The sequence below is a fragment of the Adiantum capillus-veneris genome, chromosome 26 (genome assembly GCF_014529385.1).
Source record: "Adiantum capillus-veneris isolate H3 chromosome 26, ASM1452938v2, whole genome shotgun sequence".
Classification (NCBI taxonomy): domain Eukaryota; kingdom Viridiplantae; phylum Streptophyta; class Polypodiopsida; order Polypodiales; family Pteridaceae; genus Adiantum; species Adiantum capillus-veneris.
In genome coordinates, this window is record NC_140956.1 from 131,236,243 (window position 1) to 131,261,046 (window position 24,804).

The 24,804-nt window shown below is 42.5% G+C and overlaps 1 protein-coding gene and 1 long non-coding RNA gene across 10 annotated transcripts in view; both read right to left on the reverse strand.

Annotated features, from left to right (window-relative positions):
* Positions 1–2,020: 2,020 nt before the first annotated feature.
* Positions 2,021–15,659, reverse strand: LOC147424216 (uncharacterized). 6 transcript variants are annotated; one of them, XR_015186662.1, is made up of 3 exons: positions 15,331–15,643; positions 2,507–2,601; positions 2,021–2,307 (listed from the first exon to the last, which is right to left on the reverse strand). It is a non-coding gene; the product is annotated as an uncharacterized LOC147424216 (long non-coding RNA). The 6 variants fall into 6 exon arrangements; XR_015186664.1 differs by having other exon boundaries at positions 15,036–15,635; XR_015186667.1 differs by lacking the exon at positions 2,507–2,601 and having other exon boundaries at positions 15,331–15,659.
* Positions 15,660–18,102: 2,443 nt separating this feature from the next.
* LOC147424217 (RAF-like serine/threonine-protein kinase 20) overlaps positions 18,103–24,804 on the reverse strand; it is a 60,647-nt gene continuing 53,945 nt past the window's right edge. For all 4 annotated transcript variants that reach the window (XM_086502204.1, XM_086502202.1, XM_086502203.1 and 1 more), the window contains 3 exons: positions 18,854–18,976; positions 18,675–18,762; positions 18,103–18,560 (listed from right to left, as the gene is read on the reverse strand). In XM_086502204.1, coding sequence (XP_086358330.1) covers positions 18,367–18,560; positions 18,675–18,762; positions 18,854–18,976 — 405 coding nt within the window. In that variant the 3' untranslated portion in view covers positions 18,103–18,366. The remainder of the gene's footprint in view (positions 18,561–18,674; positions 18,763–18,853; positions 18,977–24,804) is intronic.

Consider the following 24,804-nt stretch of genomic DNA (forward strand, 5'->3'; position numbering starts at 1 on the left):
CAATCGTGATGCATCTATTGATGGTTACACGGATGTAGATTATGCAAGTTGCAGAGATAGTAGGAGATCTACGTCTAGCTACATTTTCATAATTGTAGGAGGAGCCATTTCTTGGAGATCTTCTCTCCAAGATTGTACATCTTCCTCCACTACCAAGACTAAGTATGTTGAAGCATCAAATGCCAACAAAGAAGCTATATGGTTGGCACGTTTAGTGGGAGATCTAGATAACCAGCAAGTTCCAGTTTTGCATTGTGATAGTCAAAGTGCCATTGCTTTGGCAAGGAATCTCGTGTTTCATTCCAAGTTGAAACACATTGAGGTGAGGTATCATTTCATTCAAGATGCATTTACAGATAAGCACTTGGAGCTTGTCAAGGTCCACATTGTAGACAACCCAGCACATGCTCTTACAAAGAGCCTAGCTATAGAGAGGTTTGCACACTGCATTGAGGAAGGTTGAGAATTTTTGTACAAGGGTGAAGTTGTTGAGCTTCATAGTTGTACATACTAGCTTTTAGTCACCAAGCATTGGCCTTTAAGTGGGAGAAGGTCACGATTGTGACCCGCATAAACTCTCCCTACATACACTAACTCAACTAACCCTTTATATCTCTTATACTAAAGAATAAAATGACACCAGGATGATTGTATCTCAACTGTGTGTTTACCCCAATCTTCTTCTCTTCATCTCCTTCCCCGTTCCTTGCACACGGGGGCAACCTCCCTTCAGGTTCAAGTTCATGGTATGGATGTAGTAGATGTGTGGTATATACTGAGAGAAGATTTGATTGAGTAAGAAAAGAAGGCTATGTGCAATTATGTGCATCTTATCCAAAGCAATTTGTGATACAGTATATGGGTTTGCAAGGAGCTAAGGGGGTGGAGAGCACGCACACATATCCCCGCATGTTGGTACAGTATGTGAAAAGGGGAGAGATTTTGTGGGAATTTGTGAGAGAGCAAAGGATGGATTGTGATGGCTTCACTATGTGGGATTACACATCTTGTTTTTTGTTATGGTTGTACCGCCAAAAAATTTGCAGCCATGTTATGTGCTAAAGTGGTTTTGCAATTTGGAGGTGCATCACCCAGAGTAGGGTAGAGTGATCACCCGTGTGATGGAATTAGATTATGGCTTATTGTCTGGATTGGATTTAAACCATTTTATCAAAAAAAATTATGCTACATCTCTCTTCCCTCCTCTAATGTACTCTCTTAATGTCTTAGTTCTATAATTAGTGAGATGTTATCTATACTTGTTTGCAAAATAGACTAGCTTATTAGCAAGAGGATTTATCTAAAAGAATATCACAGCATTCAAGAGATGTTTCCAAAAAACTTGAAAAATGATGCACTTTTTCAAAAAGCTCAAAATGAAAAGCTCCCCAGAAAAGACACACTCATTGTTAACATCACTAACCATTCTATTATTCTTATCTCTATATAGGTGAATAAGGAGCACACAATGAAGCTTAGTTGTAGTGGTTGATTGAGTTTTGGGTGAGGAAAATTTTATGATTCTAAGAATATTTGTTAGTGGATCATGGTATGTTGGGCTGTAGGGAGGCATTTGTGTACGTTCTAGGAGTGTTTCTCATTTAGTCTCAAAGCCCATTCATTGGAGACTAGGTTCTAAGCAAGCTCTATTTGTTGAAATTTATTCATCTCACATGAATGCCGAATGTGATCCTAGCTATTGATTTGTCCTTTAGGTATTTATATTACTTATTCAACAAGATTCTAGGTAGGTTATAAGCAAACCCAAGTTCCCCAATTGTATATAATAAACTCATGGTATAATTGGTTGATTCGGAAACACTCTCTCTCTCTCTCTCTCTCTTCCTTCTATATTACATTGTTTAACATCTTTGTATCTTTACATCCCTCAAAGTACTTCAATGTACTCTTGCATTTGTCTTTACGAATGTTGGGGCAAGGCAAGGTAGTCCTTAAGAAGTTTTCAAAAGACACCAAGGCAATGAGTAAGTATATGAAGACTTTTAAAGACTGTAGAGTTTTGAGCATTTCAAATGAAAGACAGCATCTAGATTCTAATAGACAACAAGCATAATTGGAGACCCACATTCTCAATATGCACCATCCCAAAAACCCGTGCAAAATTCGTAGTTTTAACCTTCCAACACAACATACAAATATCTTGAAGTGCTTAGCACCACAATTGTACTTGCCGGCAATTCAAAAATAGGTGTTTCATGGTTTCCATTTTATTACATCTTACACATTTTCCTTGCATTAGATTCTTCCTAGCCAACAATTCCCCAACGCGCAGAGCACCAGTCAAAACTGTCCACATAAAAACTTTATGTTTAGAGCATACACATTTCCATGATCTCACTATCATATTACCAGTTTTCCCACAAAGTTTAAGAGCAACAGAAAACAGTTCGTCCTACGACACCATATCCCAGGTGCCATGGAAATATACAACAGCTTTGTTTATCAGGTACCAAAGCAGTCTAGACCAGCATGTATCAGATCTCACCATGTTTTTGATGAGGGTGGCTCTCCTGGCAGCATGTGATTCCTCAGATGCAGTATTCCTAAACCATCCAAGTTGACTAGCATAGCAATGAGATCCTAGGCCATCCAACGAGCCCCACAAAAATTTAATAAACATAGATCTAAAATTATTCAATGCCTGATCTGACCAGTCAAGCAATGATAAGAAGTACAATAGGTAGGGCAGCATAATAGCTTTAAAATCCTCACTCTTACATGAAAAGGCCACTCATCACAATGCCAACTAGAAATTTTACTAGACACTCTTTCCTCCACCCAACTTGTAAGTTGTTTACTGGTAACATCCAACCCAATAGGGTATCCCGGGTGTCTAAACGCAGTGCCTCGATGTATTCTTTTCCCCCTCCAAATGAGACTGTTGGAATTATCAACTGAGTCATCTATGAGATTAGATTTACCATGTTTATCTCTAGACCAGCTGCCAAAGAATACACACTTAGATAAACATTTCCCTATACTTAGATTATCAGACTACAAAAATGAAATAGTATCATCGGCAAAACCCAGAGCAACCACATGTTCCTGTCCAATTTGTAACCCTTTGAGACTTTTCACATTAGCTTGTGCATTTAAAAAGTAGAACAATGGATGAGCAGCAACAGCAAACAGTAAAGGACTCAAAGGACATCCTTGCCTCACTGACCTTCCCAGTGTGGCTGCATCAGACATTCTCCCATTAACTATTATTCTGGAGATTTCTCCCAAACTCAACAACAAAATTCATGAAGATATTCTATTTCCAAAACCAAGCTTACTCATACTTTGACCACAAAATCCCAAATGACATATTCAAGGCTTTAGCAAAGTCTAACTGCAGAAGCACCAATTTTTTATTAGTTTTTTGCAAGCCTCTATGCCCAACATGATTGTCAGAATGTTATCCACGATAGATCTACCCCAAATGAACCCTAATTGAGCTTCATGTATGTGTTTTCTCAAAAAAGGTGAGATTTTGATAGCTATAGCCTTACCTAGCACTCTATACGAATGTCCATCCTTGTGATTGGTCTCCAATCTGACAAGGAGGCAGGGAAAGTTTTCTAGGCAACAATTTAATGATTCCTTGTTTCAACAGGGAGTCCATGCATTGAGTTAGCCAGATTTGATTGATAGCTGCTAAAACCAATTGGCTCAACCTGTCCCAATAAGCCAGTAAGAATTCCTTTGTCAATCCGCAAATACCATGGGTCTTAGCATTCCCCAATTTCTTGACAGCCCACAAAATTTCATTTCCTTCAAAAGGAACCTTCAATCTACTGGCATTACTTGGCTCAATGCATCGATCCACAATAGACAATAACAAATCAATTGTCTGCTGCCTCTCAAGAGACTGATCAACCTCCTTATTCAAAATTTGCTCAAAATATTGTTTACTTTCCTCCATGATTTCAGCTGGTTCTAACACCGCACTCCCATCATCCTTGATTACCCTATGAAGACTCTGTCTGGCATATTTAGGTTTCAGTTTGCTAAAAAAGAACTTTTAACAGCAATGTACATCCTTAAGTTCATGCTGCCTGCATAAGAACCTAGCTCTTACAGCCATCTCTGCATCATGATTTCTGAGTACTTGCCTTGCTGCAGTCAGCCCATCTATGTCTCCCTCAGTTAGATTTGATACATCTTGAGCCATAATGTTTTTAATGTAATCAAATGCTTGTCTTACATCAAGTTTTTTCAGTCAGGACAAATCTTTGCCTACATGTCTGATACATCTCTGCATTTTTTAACAAAGGCAATGCCATGCTAGCATAGGTTGCTCCAAACCAAACTTTGACATAGAAGCATCCAAAGCATTTTAACACAGCATTTTTAAAAGATTCATGGTGTAACAAAAGATTATTAACCATTAATGGCCTGGCAATACCACACTGTTTAAAAGACTTTACGTCAACATTATTCAAGCACAAAATCAAAGAAAAGTGATCTGATAAAGAAACTTGAATATCCACATGCATATGGGCAAATGCACGCAACCAGTCTGAACCTATGAAATAGATTTTGACCAACATCGACCAGGAAGAGGTATGGGATTGATTGTGAGTGGAAGGTAAAGCCAGGAGTAGGACTACAGGTAGCAGTCCATGAGTCAACCCATTGTCCAGCTGTTAAATCTTCCCAGGCTTGATAGTCCACGTTAGATATAACAGTGCCAGTAGAAGTTGTGTCAATACTGTTACATACCATGTTAAAATCCCCATCCACCAAGCCAGCAGACAAATCAACTGATGCAAGCAGTTTCCATTGTTGGAATTAGGGTTGCAGAGAAACACACACAGCTTGGAGAAGACGAAGGAAGCTCAAGGCACACAACAGAGAGTATGTTACTTGGTGTGCAATGGAAAGATAGTTAGCCCTAGAGTGATGGGCGTATATACAATGCACGGGGAAAAAACCTCCTAAAGAGGGAAAAAATGCCCCGGCGGTCCTAGTGTGTTCACACACATCACTACCACATGTATATGGTAACAAATCCCCCCTGGAGTGATGCTGTGAACGAGAGCTGGCACATGAGTAAAGGGAAGTGCCATGCCCTTAGGACAGGATCAGTCCACAAAGGGGAGTAAGCCCAAAGCTTTGCGGAAAGCTTCAAGCTTCTCACGAGACAATGCCTTTGTGAAAAGATCTGCAAGGTTGTCCTGTGTTGGCACATAAGCCAAGCTGATCTCTCCTGCTGAGAGCCTCTCCCTGACATAGTGGTAATGCACCTCAATGTGCTTTGTGCGAGCATGAAAAACTGGGTTCCTCGCAACTGCCAATGCGCTCTGACTGTCAGTGTAGATAGTGTTGGCAGTGTCCTGTCCAACACCCAAGTCAGCCATAAGGCGTCTGAGCCATACACACTCAACCGTAGCTGTGAAGACTGCCCTGTACTCAGCCTCACAACTCGAAGTGGCCACAGTAGGTTGCTTCTTGCTCAACCATGATATACATGAACTGCCAAGCATGAAACAAAAACCACTTGTGGACACTCGCGTGTCAAAACAACCAGCCCAATCTGAGTCCGAAAAAGCATGTAAGTCTGGCGGCAATGATCCCCCCTTGGGATAAAACAAGCCAAGATGTAAAGTGCCACTAAGGTAGCGGAAAATCCTCTTGACAGCCTGCCAATGCTTAGACCCTGGGCTATGCATAAATCTGCTGACCTGCGAGACTGCAAACTGAATATCTGGCCTCGTGTTGCATACATAAATGAGGCAGCCAACAGCAGTTTGGTAAAGAGTGACATCAGCAGGATCGCCAGCATCATGTAGACTCAACTTCAAACCTGTTTCCATGGGAGTGGCAATAGGTTTGCAATCCTCAAGTCCAAACTTACATAGCAATGTCTCTATGTAACTTTTCTGACACAAGGCAATACCACCATCACACTGCTTAAACTGTATACCCAAGTAATGATGCAACAGCCCTAAATCTTTCATCTTGAAAGTAGCATTCAAATCAGCCTTAAATTCAGCAATATGTCTCTCATTTGGTCCAGTGATCAGCAAATCATCAACATAAAGAACCACAATGAGAAATACATCATCCTCACGCTTTACATATAATGCGCTTTCTGTTGGACTGTTACGAAAGCCTCGTTTAACCAAATGAGTGTCAGCTTTCTCATACCAAGCACGAGGAGATTGCTTCAACCCATACAAAGCCTTCTTACATTTGCACACTTTGTCCTCTTGTCCTTTTATGAAAAAACCGCGAGGCTGCGTTACAAAAACTTCCTCAAATATGTCACCATTCAAGAAAGCAGTAACAATGTCTGATTGATGTACATCCCAACCAAAATGAGCTGCCAATGCACATAGAAAACGCACAGTAGTCATACGACAAGTGGGAGCAAAAGTCTCTTCATAATCTATGCCTTTTTGTTGTGCATAACCCTTTGCAACAAGTCGAGCCTTATGGCGATCGATCTCGCCATCCGGCTTGCGTTTCAACTTGTAAACCCACTTCGTACCAATGGCCTTTTTGCCAGGAGGCAAATCACATAAAGTCCATGTGTCATTCTCTAGAAGTGCATCATATTCTGATTTCATGGCAGCAATCCAATTTTCTGAATTCTGTGCTTCATCAAAAGACAGAGGCTCCTCAACATCATGTAAACTAGACACAGCCAAAGCATAACAATCTGATGCAGAAGATGCATGGCGAGAGCCTGAACGAGTACGACTAGATAAAGGTGCATCCAATTTACTGTCACGCAAAGTGTGCACCAGCCATTTTGGCATACCTCTAGCCTGCTCATTTTCAGCCCTTTCCTCATCAAGTACATCATGTACATCTGCATCAGTAATAGGCTGTTCTAAAACATTTTCAGAAACCCCCATAGGCTGTACATTTGCCTCATTGAAACTTACATTCGTATTTCCACCACTGAAAAGAGGCAACAAAGTGTCATAAATGTCCTGTGAGCTTACATTACTGTCTCTAGTACATGACAGCAAGGGCTGAACAGAGTCTTCCACAAACACTACATCCCGTGAAACCAGAATACGTTTTGTTTGCGGATGATACAACCTGTAACCTTTGCTTTCAACACTATAACCAACAAAAATACATTTGACAGCCTTATCATCCAATTTTCTGCGCTGCACTTGTGGCACCAAAGCATATGCCAAACAGCCAAAAACACGCATGTGCTCAATAGAAGGTTTTCTATCATGCCATGCTTCATATGGAGTAATAGACTGCAAAGCTTTCGTAGGACACCTGTTAAGTACATAAGTGGCACACATGATGGCCTCAAGCCAAAAAGAATGCAGCAAAGCTTGACTTTTGACCATACATCGTGCCATTTCCGTTAGTGACCTGTTTTTCCTCTCAGCAACACCATTTTGCTGAGGTGTATAAGGCACTGTACATTGGTGTTTTATCCCACGACTAGCCAGAAATGCATTAAATTCATGAGACATATACTCCCCCCCTCGATCGGAACGGAGGGTGCCCATAGTACGTTTTGAGACATTTTCAGCCATAGCCAAAAATTGTTTGAAGCACATAAAAACTTCGGACTTCGCTTTAAGCGGAAATACCCATGCATGCCTGGAGTAATCATCAATGAAAGTCACGAAGTACAGGTAGTTGCCCAAGGACGGAGTTTGCATGGGCCCACAAACATCACTATGCACAAGCTGCAACCTGCATGTGGCCCTAACTGAACCATCCTTTGGAAACTTAGAACGTTGCATTTTACCCAGAATACAGCCTTCACAAACATGTTTGACAGGTGCTTCAAGAGACGGCAAAGAAACAACCATATCAGATTTCTGCAAACGCAGCAAACTTGCAAAATTGAGATGACCAAAACGTGCATGCCAAAGTTTTGCATCTGAAATAGCCCTTGAATTTGCAACAGCATTTGCAAAATTTTGTCCACACTTGTCATACAAAGTGAGCTTATACAGCCCACGGCACAAAAGCCCAGATGCAACAATTTCATCACCAAAACTGAGATCATGAACTGTACATCTGTCATCCACAAATTTGACTACAAGTCCAAGTCTAGCAAGTGCGGATACAGACAAGAGATTCTTCTTGATCCCAGGTACATAAAGTGCATCAACAAGTGTGAAGGAACTGCCATTAGCAGCAGTGAGCACAATCTTTCCAACTCCCTGAACTGGATAAGAGGCGTTGTTGGCACAAGTGACTGAATTCCCATGAGGGACAGACTCGAGAGAGGTAAACAATTCACGATGTGAGGTAATGTGCTTTGTAGCACCACTGTCGAAATACCACACATGTGAATCTGCAGCAACTGACAAGCATGCATCATGGACAGCAGGATTGTAAGTGCACTCTACGCTAAAAGCCCATTCTGCATCAACATCAGCATCACAATCTCCTTTCACAGAAGACTCAACAATGGCTGCATTTGTAGTGGAACCAGCATTTGCAGTGGAACCACCCTCTTTCTTCTTAGCCTCTTTGGCCTTCAACTTAGGACACAACTTGATCAAGTGATCATTGGCTTTACAATAATGGCAACGCATCTTCTTTTTGCCCTTATCACCAGAATTGCCAAACGAAGTGCTGCCACCAGAAGCATTAGGAACAGAATTTTTGCCACTCACAGCAGAACCATAAGAAGTGGCTGCATTACTGTTACCACCCTTTCTTTGAGAAGCAATAAAAGCCTGTTCAACTGCACGCTGCCTAGTCCTGTTTTTTCTAGAAAGTGACTCTTGCAACAGCAATGTGCATAATGCATCAAACTTGACAACTTCAGGATTTCCTTGGGTCATCAGTCTCCAAGTACTAGCAAAAGTCTGGTAGGAATCTGGTAAGGCATCAAGAACAGTCTGCACAAGGGAACTGTCCGAAATGACTTCACCTGCAGAAATGAGTTGCTCATTGATATCCTTGACACTAGCAAGGAAAGTGTCCATATCATCTTCCTCATGCATAATCTTCGACTCTAGCTCTTTACGCAGCAAAGCAATTTTAGCCTCATTGCGGCTTGCATAAAGACCTGCTAGAATATCCCAAGCTTGTTTTGCAGATTTTGCTGAACGGATGTGAGGAATAATGGTGCGCTTCACAGACAACGCAATCAATGCATGACCCTGCGCATCCTTAGCATCCCAACGAGCTTGTTCTGCCGTAGGCAAAACAACTCTAACAGCTGCAATCCTTGCAGCAAGACCTGCAACATCCTCAACATCGCCTACATCTTCAGAACCAGGACGTACATCAATGCCCTGCACTATGTTCCAGACACCTTTTGACACAAGAACATGTTGCATCATATAAGCCCACATAGGGTAGTTGTCCCCATCCAACCTGTCCTCAGCAGCAAACATCTTGAACACATCTGTGTTGTTGTTGTCAGCCATGGTAAATGCTGCACCTGATGTGAAAACTGCCCGAAAATAGGAGAAACAGAGCGGAAACAACACGTGCTATATAGCACAAACCGTAGAAGACTATAAGGCACCTGTTATGCAGAAAACGGCACTGACAGAAAATCTGCACAAAATGACGAAATAGCCTGTGCAGTACTGCCTGTAGTGGAAACGGAGGCCGAAATGAGCCCAAATAGAGGTTGGAATTAGGGGTGCAGAAACGCACACAGCTTGGAGAAGACGAAGGAAGCTCAAGGCACACAATAGAGAGTGTATTACTTAGTGTGCAATGGAAAGATAGATAGCCCTAGAGTGATGGGCGTATATACAATGCTCGGGGAAAAAAACCTCCTAAAGAGAGAAAAATTACCCCGGCGATCCTAGTGTGTTCACACACATCACTACCACATGTATATGGTAACAAATCCCCCTGGAGTCATGCCGTGAACGAGAGCTGGCACATGAGTAAAGGGAAGTGCCATGCCCTGAGGACATGATCAGTCCACAAAGGGGAGCAAGCCCAAAGCTTTGCGGAAAGCTTCAAGCTTCCCACGAGACAATGCCTTTGTGAAAAGATCTCCAAGGTTGTCCTGTGTTGGCACATAAGCCAAGCTGATCTCTCCTGCTGAGAGCCTCTCCCTGACATAGTGGTAATGCACCTCAATGTGCTTTGTGCGAGCATGAAAAACTGGGTTCCTCGCAACTGCCAATGCGCTCTGACTGTCAGTGTAGATAGTGTTGCCAGTGTCCTGTCCAACACCCAAGTCAGCCATAAGGCGTCTGAGCCATACACACTCAACCGTAGCTGTGAAGACTGCCCTGTACTCAGCCTCACAACTCGAAGTGGCCACAGTAGGTTGCTTCTTGCTCAACCATGATATACATGAACTGCCAAGCATGAAACAAAAACCACTTGTGGACACTCGCGTGTCAAAACAACCAGCCCAATCTGAGTCCGAAAAAGCATGTAAGTCTGGCGGCAATGATCCCCCCTTGGGATAAAACAAGCCAAGATGTAAAGTGCCACTAAGGTAGCGGAAAATCCTCTTGACAGCCTGCCAATGCTTAGACCCTGGGCTATGCATAAATCTGCTGACCTGCGAGACTGCAAACTGAATATCTGGCCTCGTGTTGCATACATAAATGAGGCAGCCAACAGCAGTTTGGTAAAGAGTGACATCAGCAGGATCGCCAGCATCATGTAGACTCAACTTCAAACCTGTTTCCATGGGAGTGGCAATAGGTTTGCAATCCTCAAGTCCAAACTTACATAGCAATGTCTCTATGTAACTTTTCTGACACAAGGCAATACCACCATCACACTGCTTAAACTGTATACCCAAGTAATGATGCAACAGCCCCAAATCTTTCATCTTGAAAGTAGCATTTAAATCAGCCTTAAATTCAGCAATATGTCTCTCATTTGGTCCAGTGATCAACAAATCATCAACATAAAGAACCACAATGAGAAGTACATCACCCTTAAGCTTGACATATAATGCGCTTTCTGTTGGACTGTTACGAAAGCCTCGTTTAACCAAATGAGTGTCAGCTTTCTCATACCAAGCACGAGGAGATTGCTTCAACCCATACAAAGCTTTCTTACATCTGCACACTTTGTCCTCTTGTCCTTCTATGACAAAACCGCGAGGCTGCGTTACATAAACTTCCTCAAATATGTCACCATTCAAGAAAGCAGTAACAATGTCTGATTGATGTACATCCCAACCAAAATGAGCTGCCAATGCACATAGAAAACGCATAGTAGTCATACGACAAGTGGGAGCAAAAGTCTCTTCATAATCTATGCCTTTTTGCTGTGCATAACCCTTTGCAACAAGTCGAGCCTTATGGTGATCGATCTCACCATCCGGCTTGCATTTCAACTTGTAAACCCACTTCGTACCAATGGCCTTTTTGCCAGGAGGCAAATCACATAAAGTCCATGTGTCATTTTCTATAAGTGCATCATATTCTAATTGCATGGCAGTCATCCAATTTTCTGAATTCTGTGCTTCATCAAACGACAGAGGCTCCTCAACATCATGTAAGCTAGACACAGCCAAAGCCTAACAATCTGATGCATAAGATGCATGGCGAGAGCCTGAACGAGTACGACTAGACAGAGGTGCATCCAATTTACTGTCACGCAAAGTGTGCACCAGCCATTTTGGCATACCTCTAGCCTGCTCATTTTCAGCCCTTTCCTCATCAAGTACATCATGTACATCTGCATCAGTAATAGGCTGTTCTAAAACATTTTCAGAAACCCCCATAGGCTGTACATTTGCCTCATTGAAACTTACATTCGTATTTCCACCACTGAAAAGAGGCAACAAAGTGTCATAAATGTCCTGTGAGCTTACATTACTGTCTCTAGTACATGACAGCAAGGGCTGAACAGAGTCTTCCACAAACACTACATCCCGTGAAACCAGAATACGTTTTGTTTGCGGATGATACAACCTGTAACCTTTGCTTTCAACACTATAACCAACAAAAATACATTTGACAGCCTTATCATCCAATTTTCTGCGCTGCACTTGTGGCACCAAAGCATATGCCAAACAGCCAAAAACACGCATGTGCTCAATAGAAGGTTTTCTATCATGCCATGCTTCATATGGAGTAATAGACTGCAAAGCTTTCGTAGGACACCTGTTAAGTACATAAGTGGCACACATGATGGCCTCAAGCCAAAAAGAATGCAGCAAAGCTTGACTTTTGACCATACATCGTGCCATTTCCGTAAGTGACCTGTTTTTCCTCTCAGCAACACCATTTTACTAAGGTGTATAAGGCACTGTACATTGGTGTTTTATCCCACGACTAGCCAGAAATGCATTAAATTCATGAGACATAAACTCTCCCCCTCGATCGGAACGGAGGGTGCCCGTAGTACATTTCGAGACATTTTCAGCCATAGCCAAAAATTGTTTGAAGCACATTAAAACTTCAGACTTCGCTTTAAGCAGAAATACCCATGCATGCCTGGAGTAATCATCAATGAAAGTCACGAAGTACAGGTAGTTGCCCAAGGACGGAGTTTGCATGGGCCCACAAACATCACTATGCACAAGCTGCAACCTGCATGTGGCCCGAACTGAACCATCCTTTGGAAACTTAGAACGCTGCATCTTACCCAAAATACAGCCTTCACAAACATGTTTGACAGGTGCTTCAAGAGGTGGCAAAGAAGTAACCATATCCGATTTCTCCAAATACAGAAAACTGACAAAATTCAGATGACCAAAACGTGCATGCAAAAGTTTTGCATCTGAAATAGCCCTTGAATCTGCAAAGCATTTGTAAAATTTTGTCCACACTTGCCATACAAAGTGAGCTTATATAGCCCACGGCACAAAAGGCCAGATGCAACAATTTCATCACCAAAACTGAGATCATGAACTGTAAATCTGTCATCCACAAATTTGACTACAAGTCCAAGTCTAGCAAGTGCGGATACAGACAAGAGATTCTTCTTGATCCCAGGTACATAAAGTGCATCAACAAGTGTGAAGGAACTGCCATTTGCAACAGTAAGCACAATCTTTCCAACTCTTTGAACATGGATAAGAGGCATTGTTGGCACAAGTGACAAAATTCCCATGAGGGACAGACTCGAGAGAGGTGAACAATTCACGATGTGAGGTAAAGTGCTTTGTAGCACCACTGTCAAAATACCACACATGTGAATCTGAAGCAACTGACAAGCATGCATCATGGACAACAGGATTGTAAGTGCACTATGCGCTAAAAGCCCATTCTGCATCAACATCAGCAACACAGTCTCCTTTCACAGAAGACTCAACAATGGCTGCATTTGTAGTGGAACCAGCATTTGCAGTGGAACCACCCTCTTTCTTCTTAGCCTCTTTGGCCTTCAACTTAGGACACGACTTGATCAAATGATTATTAGCTTTACAATAATGGCAACGCATCTTCTTTTTGCCCGTATCACCAGAATTGCCAGACGAATTGCTGACAGCAGAAGTATTAGGAACAGAAGTTTTGCCACTCGCAGCAGAACCATAAGAAGTGGCTGCATTGCTGTTACCACCCTTTCTTTGAGAAGCAATAAAAGCCTGTTCAACTGCACGCTGTTTAGTCCTGTTTTTTCTAGAAAGTGACTCTTGCAACAGCAATGTGTATAATGCATCAAACTTGACAACTTCAAGACTGCCTTGGGTCATCAGTGTCCAAGTACTAGTAAAAGTCTGGTAGGAATCTGGTAAGGCATCACGAACAGTCTGCACAAGGGAACTGTTTGAAATGACTTGACCTGCAGAAATAAGTTTCTCATTGATATCCTTGATACTAGCAAGGAAAGTGTCCATATCATCTTCCTCATGCATAATCTTCGACTCCAGCTCTTTATGCAGCAAAGCAATTTTACCCTCATTGCGGCTTGCATAAAGACCTGCTAGAATATCCCAAGCCTGTTTTGTAGATTTTGCTAAACGGATGTAAGGAACAATGGTGCGCTTCACAGACAATGCAATCAATGCATGAGCCTGCGCACCCTTTACATCCCAACGAGCTTGTTCTGCCGTATGCAAAACAACTCTAACAGCAGCAATCCTTGCAGAAAGACCTGCAACATCCTCAACCTCGCCTACATCCTCAGAACCAGGACGTACATCAATGCCCTACACAATGTTCCAGGCGTCCTTTGACACAAGAACATGTTGCATCATATAAGCCACATAGGGTAGTTGTCCCCATCCAACCTGTCCTCAACAGCAAACATCTTGAACACATCTGTGTTGTTGTTGTCAGCCATGGTAAATATTGCACCTCATGTGAAAACTGCCCGAAAATAGGAGAAACAGAGCGGAAACAACACGTGCTATATAGCACAAACCGTAGAAGACTATAAGGCATGTGTTATGCAGGAAACGGCACTGACAGAAATTTTACACAAAATGACGAAATAGCCTGTGCAGTACTGCCTGTAGTGGAAATGGAGGCCGAAATGAGCCCAAATCAAAAAACTAAGCAGACGCTTGTCCAAAATATTTATCGACCTGGGAACGCTCGCCAAACCTCACTGTAATCGGAGAAAGTGAGCAGACGCGTGCTGGAGCAGCTGGCGACTAAGCCCGGGAGGACGTAACTTGCTCTGATACCAATTGTTGGAATTAGTGTTGCAGAAAAACGCACATAGCTTGGAGAAGATGAAGGAAGCTCAAGGCACACAATAGAGAGTGTATCACTTAGTGTGCAATGGAAAGATAGATAGCCCTAGAGTGATAGACGTATATACAATGCTCGAGGGAAAAAACCTTCTAAAGAGGGAAAAAATGTCCCGGCGGTCCTAGTGTGTTCACACACATCACTACCACATGTATATGGTAACATTCATTAACGATTATTGCTAGGTCTGGTAGCTTTTCAATAAAAGAAGTACCACAGCACGCTCTCGAAAGACAGACAGTGGAGACCATACTACTGAGGATTGTAAGCTAAAATTATGTTCTCCAATGATTTCAAATTCTAGAGTGAGAGCATCTTTGAGAATATGAGCCATCACATTAGGGTCGTACTCCTCAGAACCCTTCCCTAGCACTGCATGTCATGCTGCAGTGCGGGGATCTAATTGGAATGCAGGGGGAAGGCTAGCCATTGCTTAAGAGAACAAGAAGGGACCTTTTGAAGCCGTTGTCAATCCGAGAGGTGTCGATGAGCTCCCGGATCAGTTGCCGTGGATGTATGAACAGCTCTCTTAACTGCATCCTGAAGACCAAGCTGAGGGATGGCCTTGACCCACTCCTCGCCTGACTGCTTTCGAGTGCCCGCAAAGCCCTAACCTCTTTTCATCTCTCTCTCTCTCTCTCTCTCTCTCTCTCTCTCATCAACTTTGACATGGTATCAAAACTCTGTGCTTATTAATCTTTAAAGGAGAAGCGCATGAAGAGGAAAGGAGTAGCTAAAGGTGGTAAACCTCGACATCAGTGTATGGAGATTGAAACACTGTGTAGATGAAGAAATCCTCGGCAGCGTTTTTCCTTAGCATTTTAAAATGAAGGGAAAGTAGTTCCATCGACGTTTTCCTTGACAACGGCATTTTGCGAGGCAGGTAATGGAGGGTTCAAATGTTTTGAGACACGCTACGGAGGCAACTACCGATAGCCCATGTTTTAGCGTTCTGAGACGCAGCAGCAACAGTAAGAAAATCTAGGGGATCAACCTACCAACAGGGGGGCTTTTATGGCTGCTTTTTGAGACGCCCATGGATTTTCTGGCCCTAAGCCAGGTGGAGCATTTTGTTGGCAATGCCTGCTTTTGCTTTGCAGGTAGTGATATAGACGTGGTGTTTATCATATCTTGCACAAATTTTTTTTACTTTATTTTAATCTATTTTTTAAGGCTTCTTAATGAAAATAGCTTGCGTAAAAAAAGACTTTGCCGATCTTTCATTTGCATTGCCATTCAAAGCTCTCTCTCTCTCTCTCTCTCTCTCTCTCTCTCTCTCTCTAACAGCAAGCAGTGTCGTCGTCCGTGCGTTAGTGACGGCCTTATTACGCAAAGCAATCCATGGGAGCATTTTGAGAGGCATCCCACCTGCGGCAATAAGTTTGTGCTCGACTTGGTTGCGGTTTGAAAATGCTAGTAGTGGAGCCACTAGTTGAGATGCTTGGCAAAGTCGGGCTCCATCGACAAAGATGGACCAAGATCAACCATTGGCTATAGAAAGTGGTTGGATTAGCACTCAATTAGCTACCTCGGCACACACAAAGACCTCGAGGGAGGTACGAGTCCATTGATTTTAAGATTCAAAGCCAAAGGAAAATAGAAGGGCATGCACAAGGACAAAGGCAAAGGCAAGCTTGATGAGGACAGCAGTGATAGCCTTTCCACCTAGGAGACTAGCATGGCACATGTAGCGATGGCCACAGTGGCCTCGATGCTAGATTTCTAGTCCGATCTGGGGATTGTTAGAACATCTTCAGCCAAGGAGAGGCACATGAGCAATAGAGAGGGGCAATTGGAGATCCCTATACTTGATTTGAAGTCGTGTGTCGGAGTACAAGGCTCTCTTTGAACCCGGTGTTGGAGATCAAGGCACATTGCATCTGGCAAGGAACCAACATGACGTATACAAAACACTATGGTTGTCCGCATAATACATTGTTGTTGGTCAGATTATGCATTGGATGTGTTCCAAAGCTCATTGCCTTGAAAGTTTGGACAAATGTGTTCACATTTCACAAATGGGGATTCTTGGACGTAGTGTGGTCTTCATTTCAACTTTGTATGAGGCAATCAGTGCTCAAGATGGCATTATATTCAAGAACAAGGCAATGGTTCCACGACCGAGTATCCAACGGAAAGGATCCTTTGCTGGGGTGTCCATGATAGCTTCTTCATCGACTTGATCTACCTACATATGAGCTACAGAGAGGGTGTTAAAATTTATGCATCTCAAGTGAATGCCCAATGTGATCCTAGATATTAATTTGTCCTCTAGGTATATATTTTACTTATTTGACAAGATTTTAGGTAGTACAATTTCCTTCGGGTAGTATATAAGCAAACTCGAGCCCCCCATTGTATATAATAAATTCATTGTTGTGCTTGGTTGGTTCAAGAACACACTCTCTCTCTCTCTCTCTCTCTCTCTCTCTCTCTCTCTCTCTCTCTCTCTCGCGCACTCTCTCCTAGATCTACGTTTTCGCATCGTCGACTTTTAACGCCATTTGATCAACATATCAAAAACGTTGAATGCTGGCAAAAATTTTTCCCACGCCTCATTTTGCAACATTCTCAAAAAACACCATACTCCAAAGCTTTCCAAAAATGCAATTGCAATGTCTTTTCCGGTTGCAACGTTTTAAGATGCCTTAACAACCCTTATCTCTTCTTTGCCATGCCACCCTCTCCCACAATCAAGAAGCCAACGGCTCTAATCCCATGTCAAAGTCGACGATGCGAAAACGTAGGGTTAGGGTAAATGCATGAGAAAGAAAGAGAGAGTTTGCTAAAGCAACCAACTTGGCAATGAATTACACAATGGGGACAGTTGTGCATTCATATGCTACCTTGGGAGCTTAAGTACCGCGCAAGTGAGGAATTGCCCTACCAACCATCTTGTCAAATAAGAAAATAAATTACTAAAAGACAAAACAAATCATTGGATTACATCAAGTCTTGCGATGTGGGAATAGCACCATAACTAAAGACTCAATCAATACACAACCGAGTACGAGTGCAATTATTGACACCATGCTTGCAAGCGCTACACGACTGAGTACGTCCAATTATCAACAAGATACAACATTAAGAGGCTTCATCTTCCAGGGTAAGAGGAGTTGCCCTTGGCCCACTGCAGGGTAGGTTGAGCCACCCCGCTTTCTAGACAAATCAGAGCTATTATTGAGCACCACATGAAGAGGTTGCCAAGGCATGTTAATCAAAACAACTTTCCATGGCAAAGATACCCTGAGAAACCATTTCTCGGACATCTTGTCAAATTTACCATTAGCCTCGTAGCTTTTGGCATTTTTTTGGTACTATTTTTAAATGAGATACATTTACTTAATATTTGAATTTGGGCACATTGGTTGTTTTGAGACATTAATAAAGACATTAACCACGTGTAAAGTTTGCAGGACATGCTAAGGCACAATACATAATGCTCCCAGAACTTATAATCGTTATATGCTTTCAGGACAAATCCATCGACGCTAGAGTTTGATTATTTGAAGTCAAACGCTCGCAAAGAATTTTACCATGACATTCTTCAATACATGAGAACAAAAGAGAGCTGTATGCCAGGGGATGTAAACAACAAATCTCTTGGTGATGTTCTCTGATACATGGAAGGAGACTGTAAGACCATCACCATAAAATATATGTAATTTTACACGATGCCTTGCTGGCCCAGAAGCTCCAAAAAGCCCCGTGGTATTACCTGTTCCTACCTTTAATTTGTTTGGGCCATCAAAAAAATATAGAGGGAAAAAAGAGGGGGAGAGAGCTATTCTACATTCTGTGCTTGTCCTTGCCCTTTCGTAGTAACTGTTGCTTCCATTGCTCGCAAGCTATTCGCAATCTCCGTGAATGTTGGCCTTTCAGCTGGGTCAGCTGCCCAGCATGCCTCCATTAAAGACCTCCATGCCACATCACACCATCGAGGAACCGGTGGTCGTAATGTGTTGGTGACAATACCTCCTATTATTCAAACATACATGATCTTAAGCTTAGCCGCTACCTTGCTTTCACCTGAATTCAATAAAGCTCTAAAAAGGATGGGAGTACCAGGGTAGCTTATGTAAACTGTCTTACCAATGATTGCCCCGTAGTGCATACTAGCATAAGGCTCTTCACCTGTGAGAAGCTCCCATAGAACTATGCCGAAAGAAAAAACATCCACCTGGACAAAGGACAAACATATCTTCAACCTGTAACGGTGGGATACCGAAACAAGGACTTCTGTCAAGGTCTGTACGCTTGTTGTATCTAACCTTTTCACACACCAAGCTGCTGCTGCCATTCAGCAACTCAGGTGCCATCCACGGCAGGGTCCCTCGTACGCCTCCTGAAATCATGGTCTGCTGCTTCACCTTTGATAGACCCAGATCTCCAACCTGCAACAAGCCATTTCTCAGATTAATGTGAGCTCTACAATACTGAGAAAGTCAAGGAGGGCAAGGTCTGAAAATGCAAGGAACAAGTATCCAAAACTTGAACAATCAAGCACCCAATACGAATAAACACTAAACCCTTGATAATTCCAGATTATTATGCATGCAGAAACCTTCGCTAAGAATAAACTTTCTGCCATGTTTGAAATCATGAGCAAAACCAAATTACATTTGAAGTTCATATTTAATATAGAGCACACATCATGTACCAATAATGCGTAAGTTAAACACCACAAAACCATCATCTATGAAAAAAGAGGACCGTGATGAATAAAAACCACAGTATTGTTGGGTATTCAGGCCAAGTGTCCGGCCCGACATGGCCGCCCACACTAACCTTAACTAGCTAACTATCCTATCATCATTGCCTTATCATAAGGCTATCAGAGAGAACACTCAGCTGTGCTGCTGTTCCAACCCCAATCTCTATGTCTGTACTCTCTCCTCTCTCGTGTTCGCGCTACTCACTACTCAGCAACAACTGGTATCAGTAGCAATCTCAATGGTCGCTCCATCAATGTTTTGGTGGACAATGGATGCTCTAGTAATTTCGTCAGCACTCAAATAGTTCAACAACTTGGCTTGCCAACTCAGACACACCTCACTTGTATGATGTGGAGTTAGCAGATGGATCATTTTTAACTTGCAATGAAACAATTGGGCAGTCGCACTTCGATATTCAAAATTTTGTAGATCAACTGGATTTCGAAGTCATGCCTTTATCTTACTACGACGTGATTCTTGGTCAGCATAGATTATTCCAATATGATCCAGCTATTAGCTTTAGAGGGTATACTATCAATTTGTTCAAAGATGGACATGAGTTGATTTTATACAGGCTTTATCGTGTGGAACCAATGATTCAAGCCTCACGTGTACAAGTCAAACAGCATGATTCAGTGGATTATGAAACGGATATGATTTTCGATGCAGATGCAAAAATTACTATTGATGAATTTTAAAATTTGTTAACTTCTCTTGAATTAACTGGGGAAGACAAAGATGATTTCGAGTAAGAAGTTTTTCCAAGTGATACTTCGTTACCAGATAAAGATAAAGACATAGTTGCAAATTCTGGGTCAGAAGATGATTATGCTTTCTTTGATTCTTTGTTGGATGATGATGTGTCAATTGCAAGTCATGAATAACTTCTCTTGAATTAATTGGCAAAAGACAAAGATGATTTTGAGAAAGAAGTTTTTCTAAGTGATACTTCATTACCATATAAAGATAAAGCATAGTTGTAAATTCTGAGTCAGAAGATGATTATGCTTTCTTTGATTCTTTGTTGGATGATGATGTGCCAATTCCAAGTCATGAAGTGGCAGTTTCTGAAGATGATTTTGAAGAATTTTGGGATTCATTATTAAAAGATGATTGCAGTCTCAATCCAAAATCCTCTCAATTCGTAAAATTGAAGTTACCCCATCTAAAGAATGTCTTGAGAAGATTTCCTCTTCACCAAATGTTTCGCACTTATTGGAAGATTTTGAACCACAAGTCTTATATCATATGAAGGATTTTGAAGATCAATCTCTTGTTGCAATCAACTTCATTAAACCACATTCCTTTGGAAAGTCTATGAATAATGCAATGACATGGGATTTAGCAATCAAAGCAAAAAGGTTTCGCAAGAAGCAACAGTTTAAGACAAAGGTTTCAGATAACTCAAAGGTTGAAGATTTTTGGAAATTCAATGCTTTTCCAACGTTCTATCAATATCAGAAGTCATTTCTTTAACCAAGGCTCTCATTTTAAATGGGGGGAAATGTCACGACTGTGACTTAGTTGCATCATACACTTTCTCATGGTTGCAAATACACGAAGTGACATGCCAAGGAGGACCCCTACACTTGGATGGTCACGACTCTTCGCTCTAGAGATAAACCTCTTCGCCAAAAGCCACACTCCTTCGACAATTGGTCACTCCTTTGTTCAAAGGATGTCACTTTACGTCTACAGTCATGTCTCTTCACCATGAGACGTGTCTTTTTATTTGTGACTCTTCGCCTCCTATATAAAGAGCCTATTGTACTCAGTTTCATTCAATTAATCAAACACACAATCTCTTGTCAGAGTTATCTTTTCAACTTCTGTTCAGAAACATAAGTATGAAGTATCAGAAATTGGACACAAATCCTCACAACCAAGGATGACACATTGGACACCTATTGTCAGAGATTTTGGGCTACTTTTCTACCTGTTTTTTCAACAGGTTGAGCAATTCTATTGTGGGGCATGCCAAACATGGTTTTGCTATGCACATTGGCATACTCACCTACCTTACAGACAGACTTGTGGCAGTCAGGACCAGACAAGAACCGACTAGCGGTAACAAGAAGGGGAAACAATAGAAAAAGAAACCAGCAGGCCCTAGATTGTCAGCAGAGCACTGCACCGAGTACTACAACCTTCAAAGAGAGCAAATGTTATGGATGCAGGGAACAAGGGCATGTGCTTGCCAAGTGCCCCAACAAAGCGTCCAATGATCAAGAAGAGGACAAGCAAGAGAGCTCCAAAGCAACGGAGGAGCAAGCAAAGAAAGGAAAGACCAAGGCAGGACTGGTATCAGATTTTGTGGGGACCGACCCCAAACAAATGATTGAAAATACGGAGCTTTGCAGAGCGTGGGGCAAAGTACGAGATCAAGAAGCCCTCATCTTCTTTGATGCAGGAGCCAAGACCAACTTGAATTGGCGGCTCGACTTGGAATTACGGTCGACCGATGGGACCATCAGCCGAGGCAGTTCTAGCCACAACAGGACGGGATATTGCCATTACACCTGTCATAGGCAAACTTCAGTTGCATTGTTAGGGGCATGTAGGATACGATGACTTCTATATCATGCCTTTGGAACGGTGTGACATCCTTTTGGGAATCCCTTGGCACCATAAGAACGGCGTTGTGGTCGACTACAGGGCTAGGAAAGCAATATTGAAGAATAAAAAGGGTAGAGATATATCATATAGTACTTGATGTAAAATTAAAGGGCAAGTCCGTTCCACTTGTATCTGTCACAAACTGATGACATGGCAGACTCCCTTGAAATGCGCCGACAGGCTGACGTCGCATCAACGGAAATTCCGCCACAGAAAAAGCGCTGACATGCTGACGTGGCAGGCCGTACGGACAACAGTACGGGACGTTCCGCTTTTTACGCTGACAACCGTATGGATTTCCGAAAATTACGCTGACAAGCTATTTGCGCCCTATGCTTTAATTTTTGAGAAACTTCTAAAGTTTCAAAAGCTTTTGATTTTGAGATTTTTGGGGCTTTGCTTTTGGGCATCCCTTGTAACAATAAATAGCTCTCTTGGGTCTCATAACTCAGAGCATCTGGACGTAGAGTCTGAGTGTGAGATCCCAGAGACTCTCTTTGTAATTTGCACACAGATTAATATAAAAAGAAATGCAGAAAGGGGCACCAGTCTTTGGGGCCAATACCTTTGGGCACGGAACTATGGCGGGCCATGTCGTCTTTGTGAATTGTTTTGAAGTGAATCTCTGTTGTGTCGCGGTAGAATCTTGACTTAGGGTGTCCAAGTTTGTTATAGTGGTATCAAAGTGCGGCCGATTTCTCTTCTACAAGAAAATCCGATCCTTTTCTCGCGACACTTATGGATTCCAACAAGAATCGGTCGACTTCTTCTGCATCTGATAATGCGGGAGGAGATCACGAAGAAGATTTTGATGAACAAACAGAGGAAGAGTACGGCATAGTTACTCGGAACGGGAATGGGGAACGAGAACGGGAGGGTCCGGAACGAGACGGGAACGGGGAGGAGGGGGGGCCGGAACAGTCGGCTAAAGTAAGGCTTGAACTACCTCCATTCAGCTTCGTCCCAAATAAAGTCCTAAATAACCCAAAAACTGCCCCCAAATCTGCCTTCAAACCTGCCCTCAAAGTGCACCAAATATGTTCCCAAAACAACCCCAAAAGCCTACTTTTTTACCCCCAAATGCCTACTTTTGCCTGTTCCGCTCCGCGTTCTGCCGTTCCGCCTCATGTTCCTCCTGTTCCGAAACACTGTTCTAGTTACACTCCGTCCGGAACGGTGTTTCATTCCCGACTCCATTTTGGGAACGAGACTCGTTCTGAACGCCGTTTCGGAACGTTTGGGCTGTGTTCCGCCCATTCCCTGTTACATTGGAGTACGAGCCACCTCGGCCTACTCAATACGAACTTGAAGAGATGGAACGTTGACAACAGGTTGACGAGTGCACAAAGCAGATGATTAAAATTGCGAAGGATCCGTAGTTTGTAAAATTTTTGTCTTAGCAATCCATCGCAGAAGTGCACACCCAGTGGCAGAAAGCCACAGAACCACCCATCAAACCGGCAATCACGAAACCTCCTTCTCCGAGGATGTTTACAGAGCAAGAATTACAAGAGGTGGTTCAGACATAGATCAGCCGGCTTTTGGACGCAAACAACAAATCCAAAAAGCAAGAGAAAGCACAAGAAGGGGACTGACTTACCCGGTTATTTGGGTCGTCAATCTTCTTTTGCATCGGCAAGAAAGCAGAAGAAGCGTGTACGATTTGAAGGACTACCCAGTTTCTGACAGTTGTTCTAGCTCTTTTGACTCGAGCGAGGAGAAAAGAAGCTCCAATTAAATGGCTGAAATTCAAAAGGCTCTTTATTTCTTCTTGGCTGACTCGGGAGTACGAATGAGATATACGAACCGCTTGGAATCATCTTCAGATGACCAAGGGAGATTCTTTGGACACTTATTGCGAGAGATTTTGGAACTCTTTTCTACCAACCTCTTCATTTAAGAAGGTCTCTTTTAAGGAACAGATTGAGCGGTTTTGTTGCGGATTCCCTACAGAGATCCAAGACTATTGCCTGGAACAAAAGTCAAATTCTATTCAAGAATTGATGGGTCATGAGAAACGGGGTTTAGCGATACATTTGGGAAATTTGACTTACCCTACTGATGAGAACTTGACTCAGAGAACCCAACAGACCTCTCATAATGAAAGTAGAAAGAGAGAGAGTTTCCAAGAAAAGTAAGACAAGGATACACGACCCCGGCTCACTCTTCAAGAGAGGGTCAATTACATCAAAGAAGGGAAGTGTTTTGAATGCGGGGAACATGGGCACGTCTCCGCAAAGTGCCCCAAAAAGGCACAGCAAGAACAACATGAAAACAGGCCAGAGAGTTCGAGAACAACAAGGGAACGTGGCAAAAAAGGCAAGATGAAAGCAAGACTAGTTCGAGATTGCATGGGTACTGACCCAAGCATGATTGATGGAAGTACAGAACTTTGCCGAGCTTGGGGCAAAGTGAAAGATCAAGAAGCCCTGATTTTCTTTGATGGAGGAGCCCAAGGCCAACTTCATTTCACCCGAATTGGCGGCGCGACTCGAGATTACACCCGATAGGATGAGACCACCAGCAGAGAGACATAGCCATTACGCCTGTCAATTGGCAAACTTTGGTTGCATTGTCAAGGATATTTGGGGCATGAGGACTTTTACATAATGCCCTTGGAAGGTTGTGACATCCTCCTAGGAGTCCCTTGGTACCATAAGAACAACGCTGTGGTCGATTATTGGGCAAAGAAAGCAACATTGACAAACGAAAAGGGCCGAAAAATTGTACTTGATGTAAAATTGAAGGGCGAGTCTGTCCCTATTGTATCTGCTTTGGCCATTTCCAAATTAATAAAATCCAGTCTGTTTGTTTACTCAATCTACTTGAAAGAGTTAAATGATGAACACGGAACGAATATGTATGAACTTCATAAAGAACGCCAAAATTTT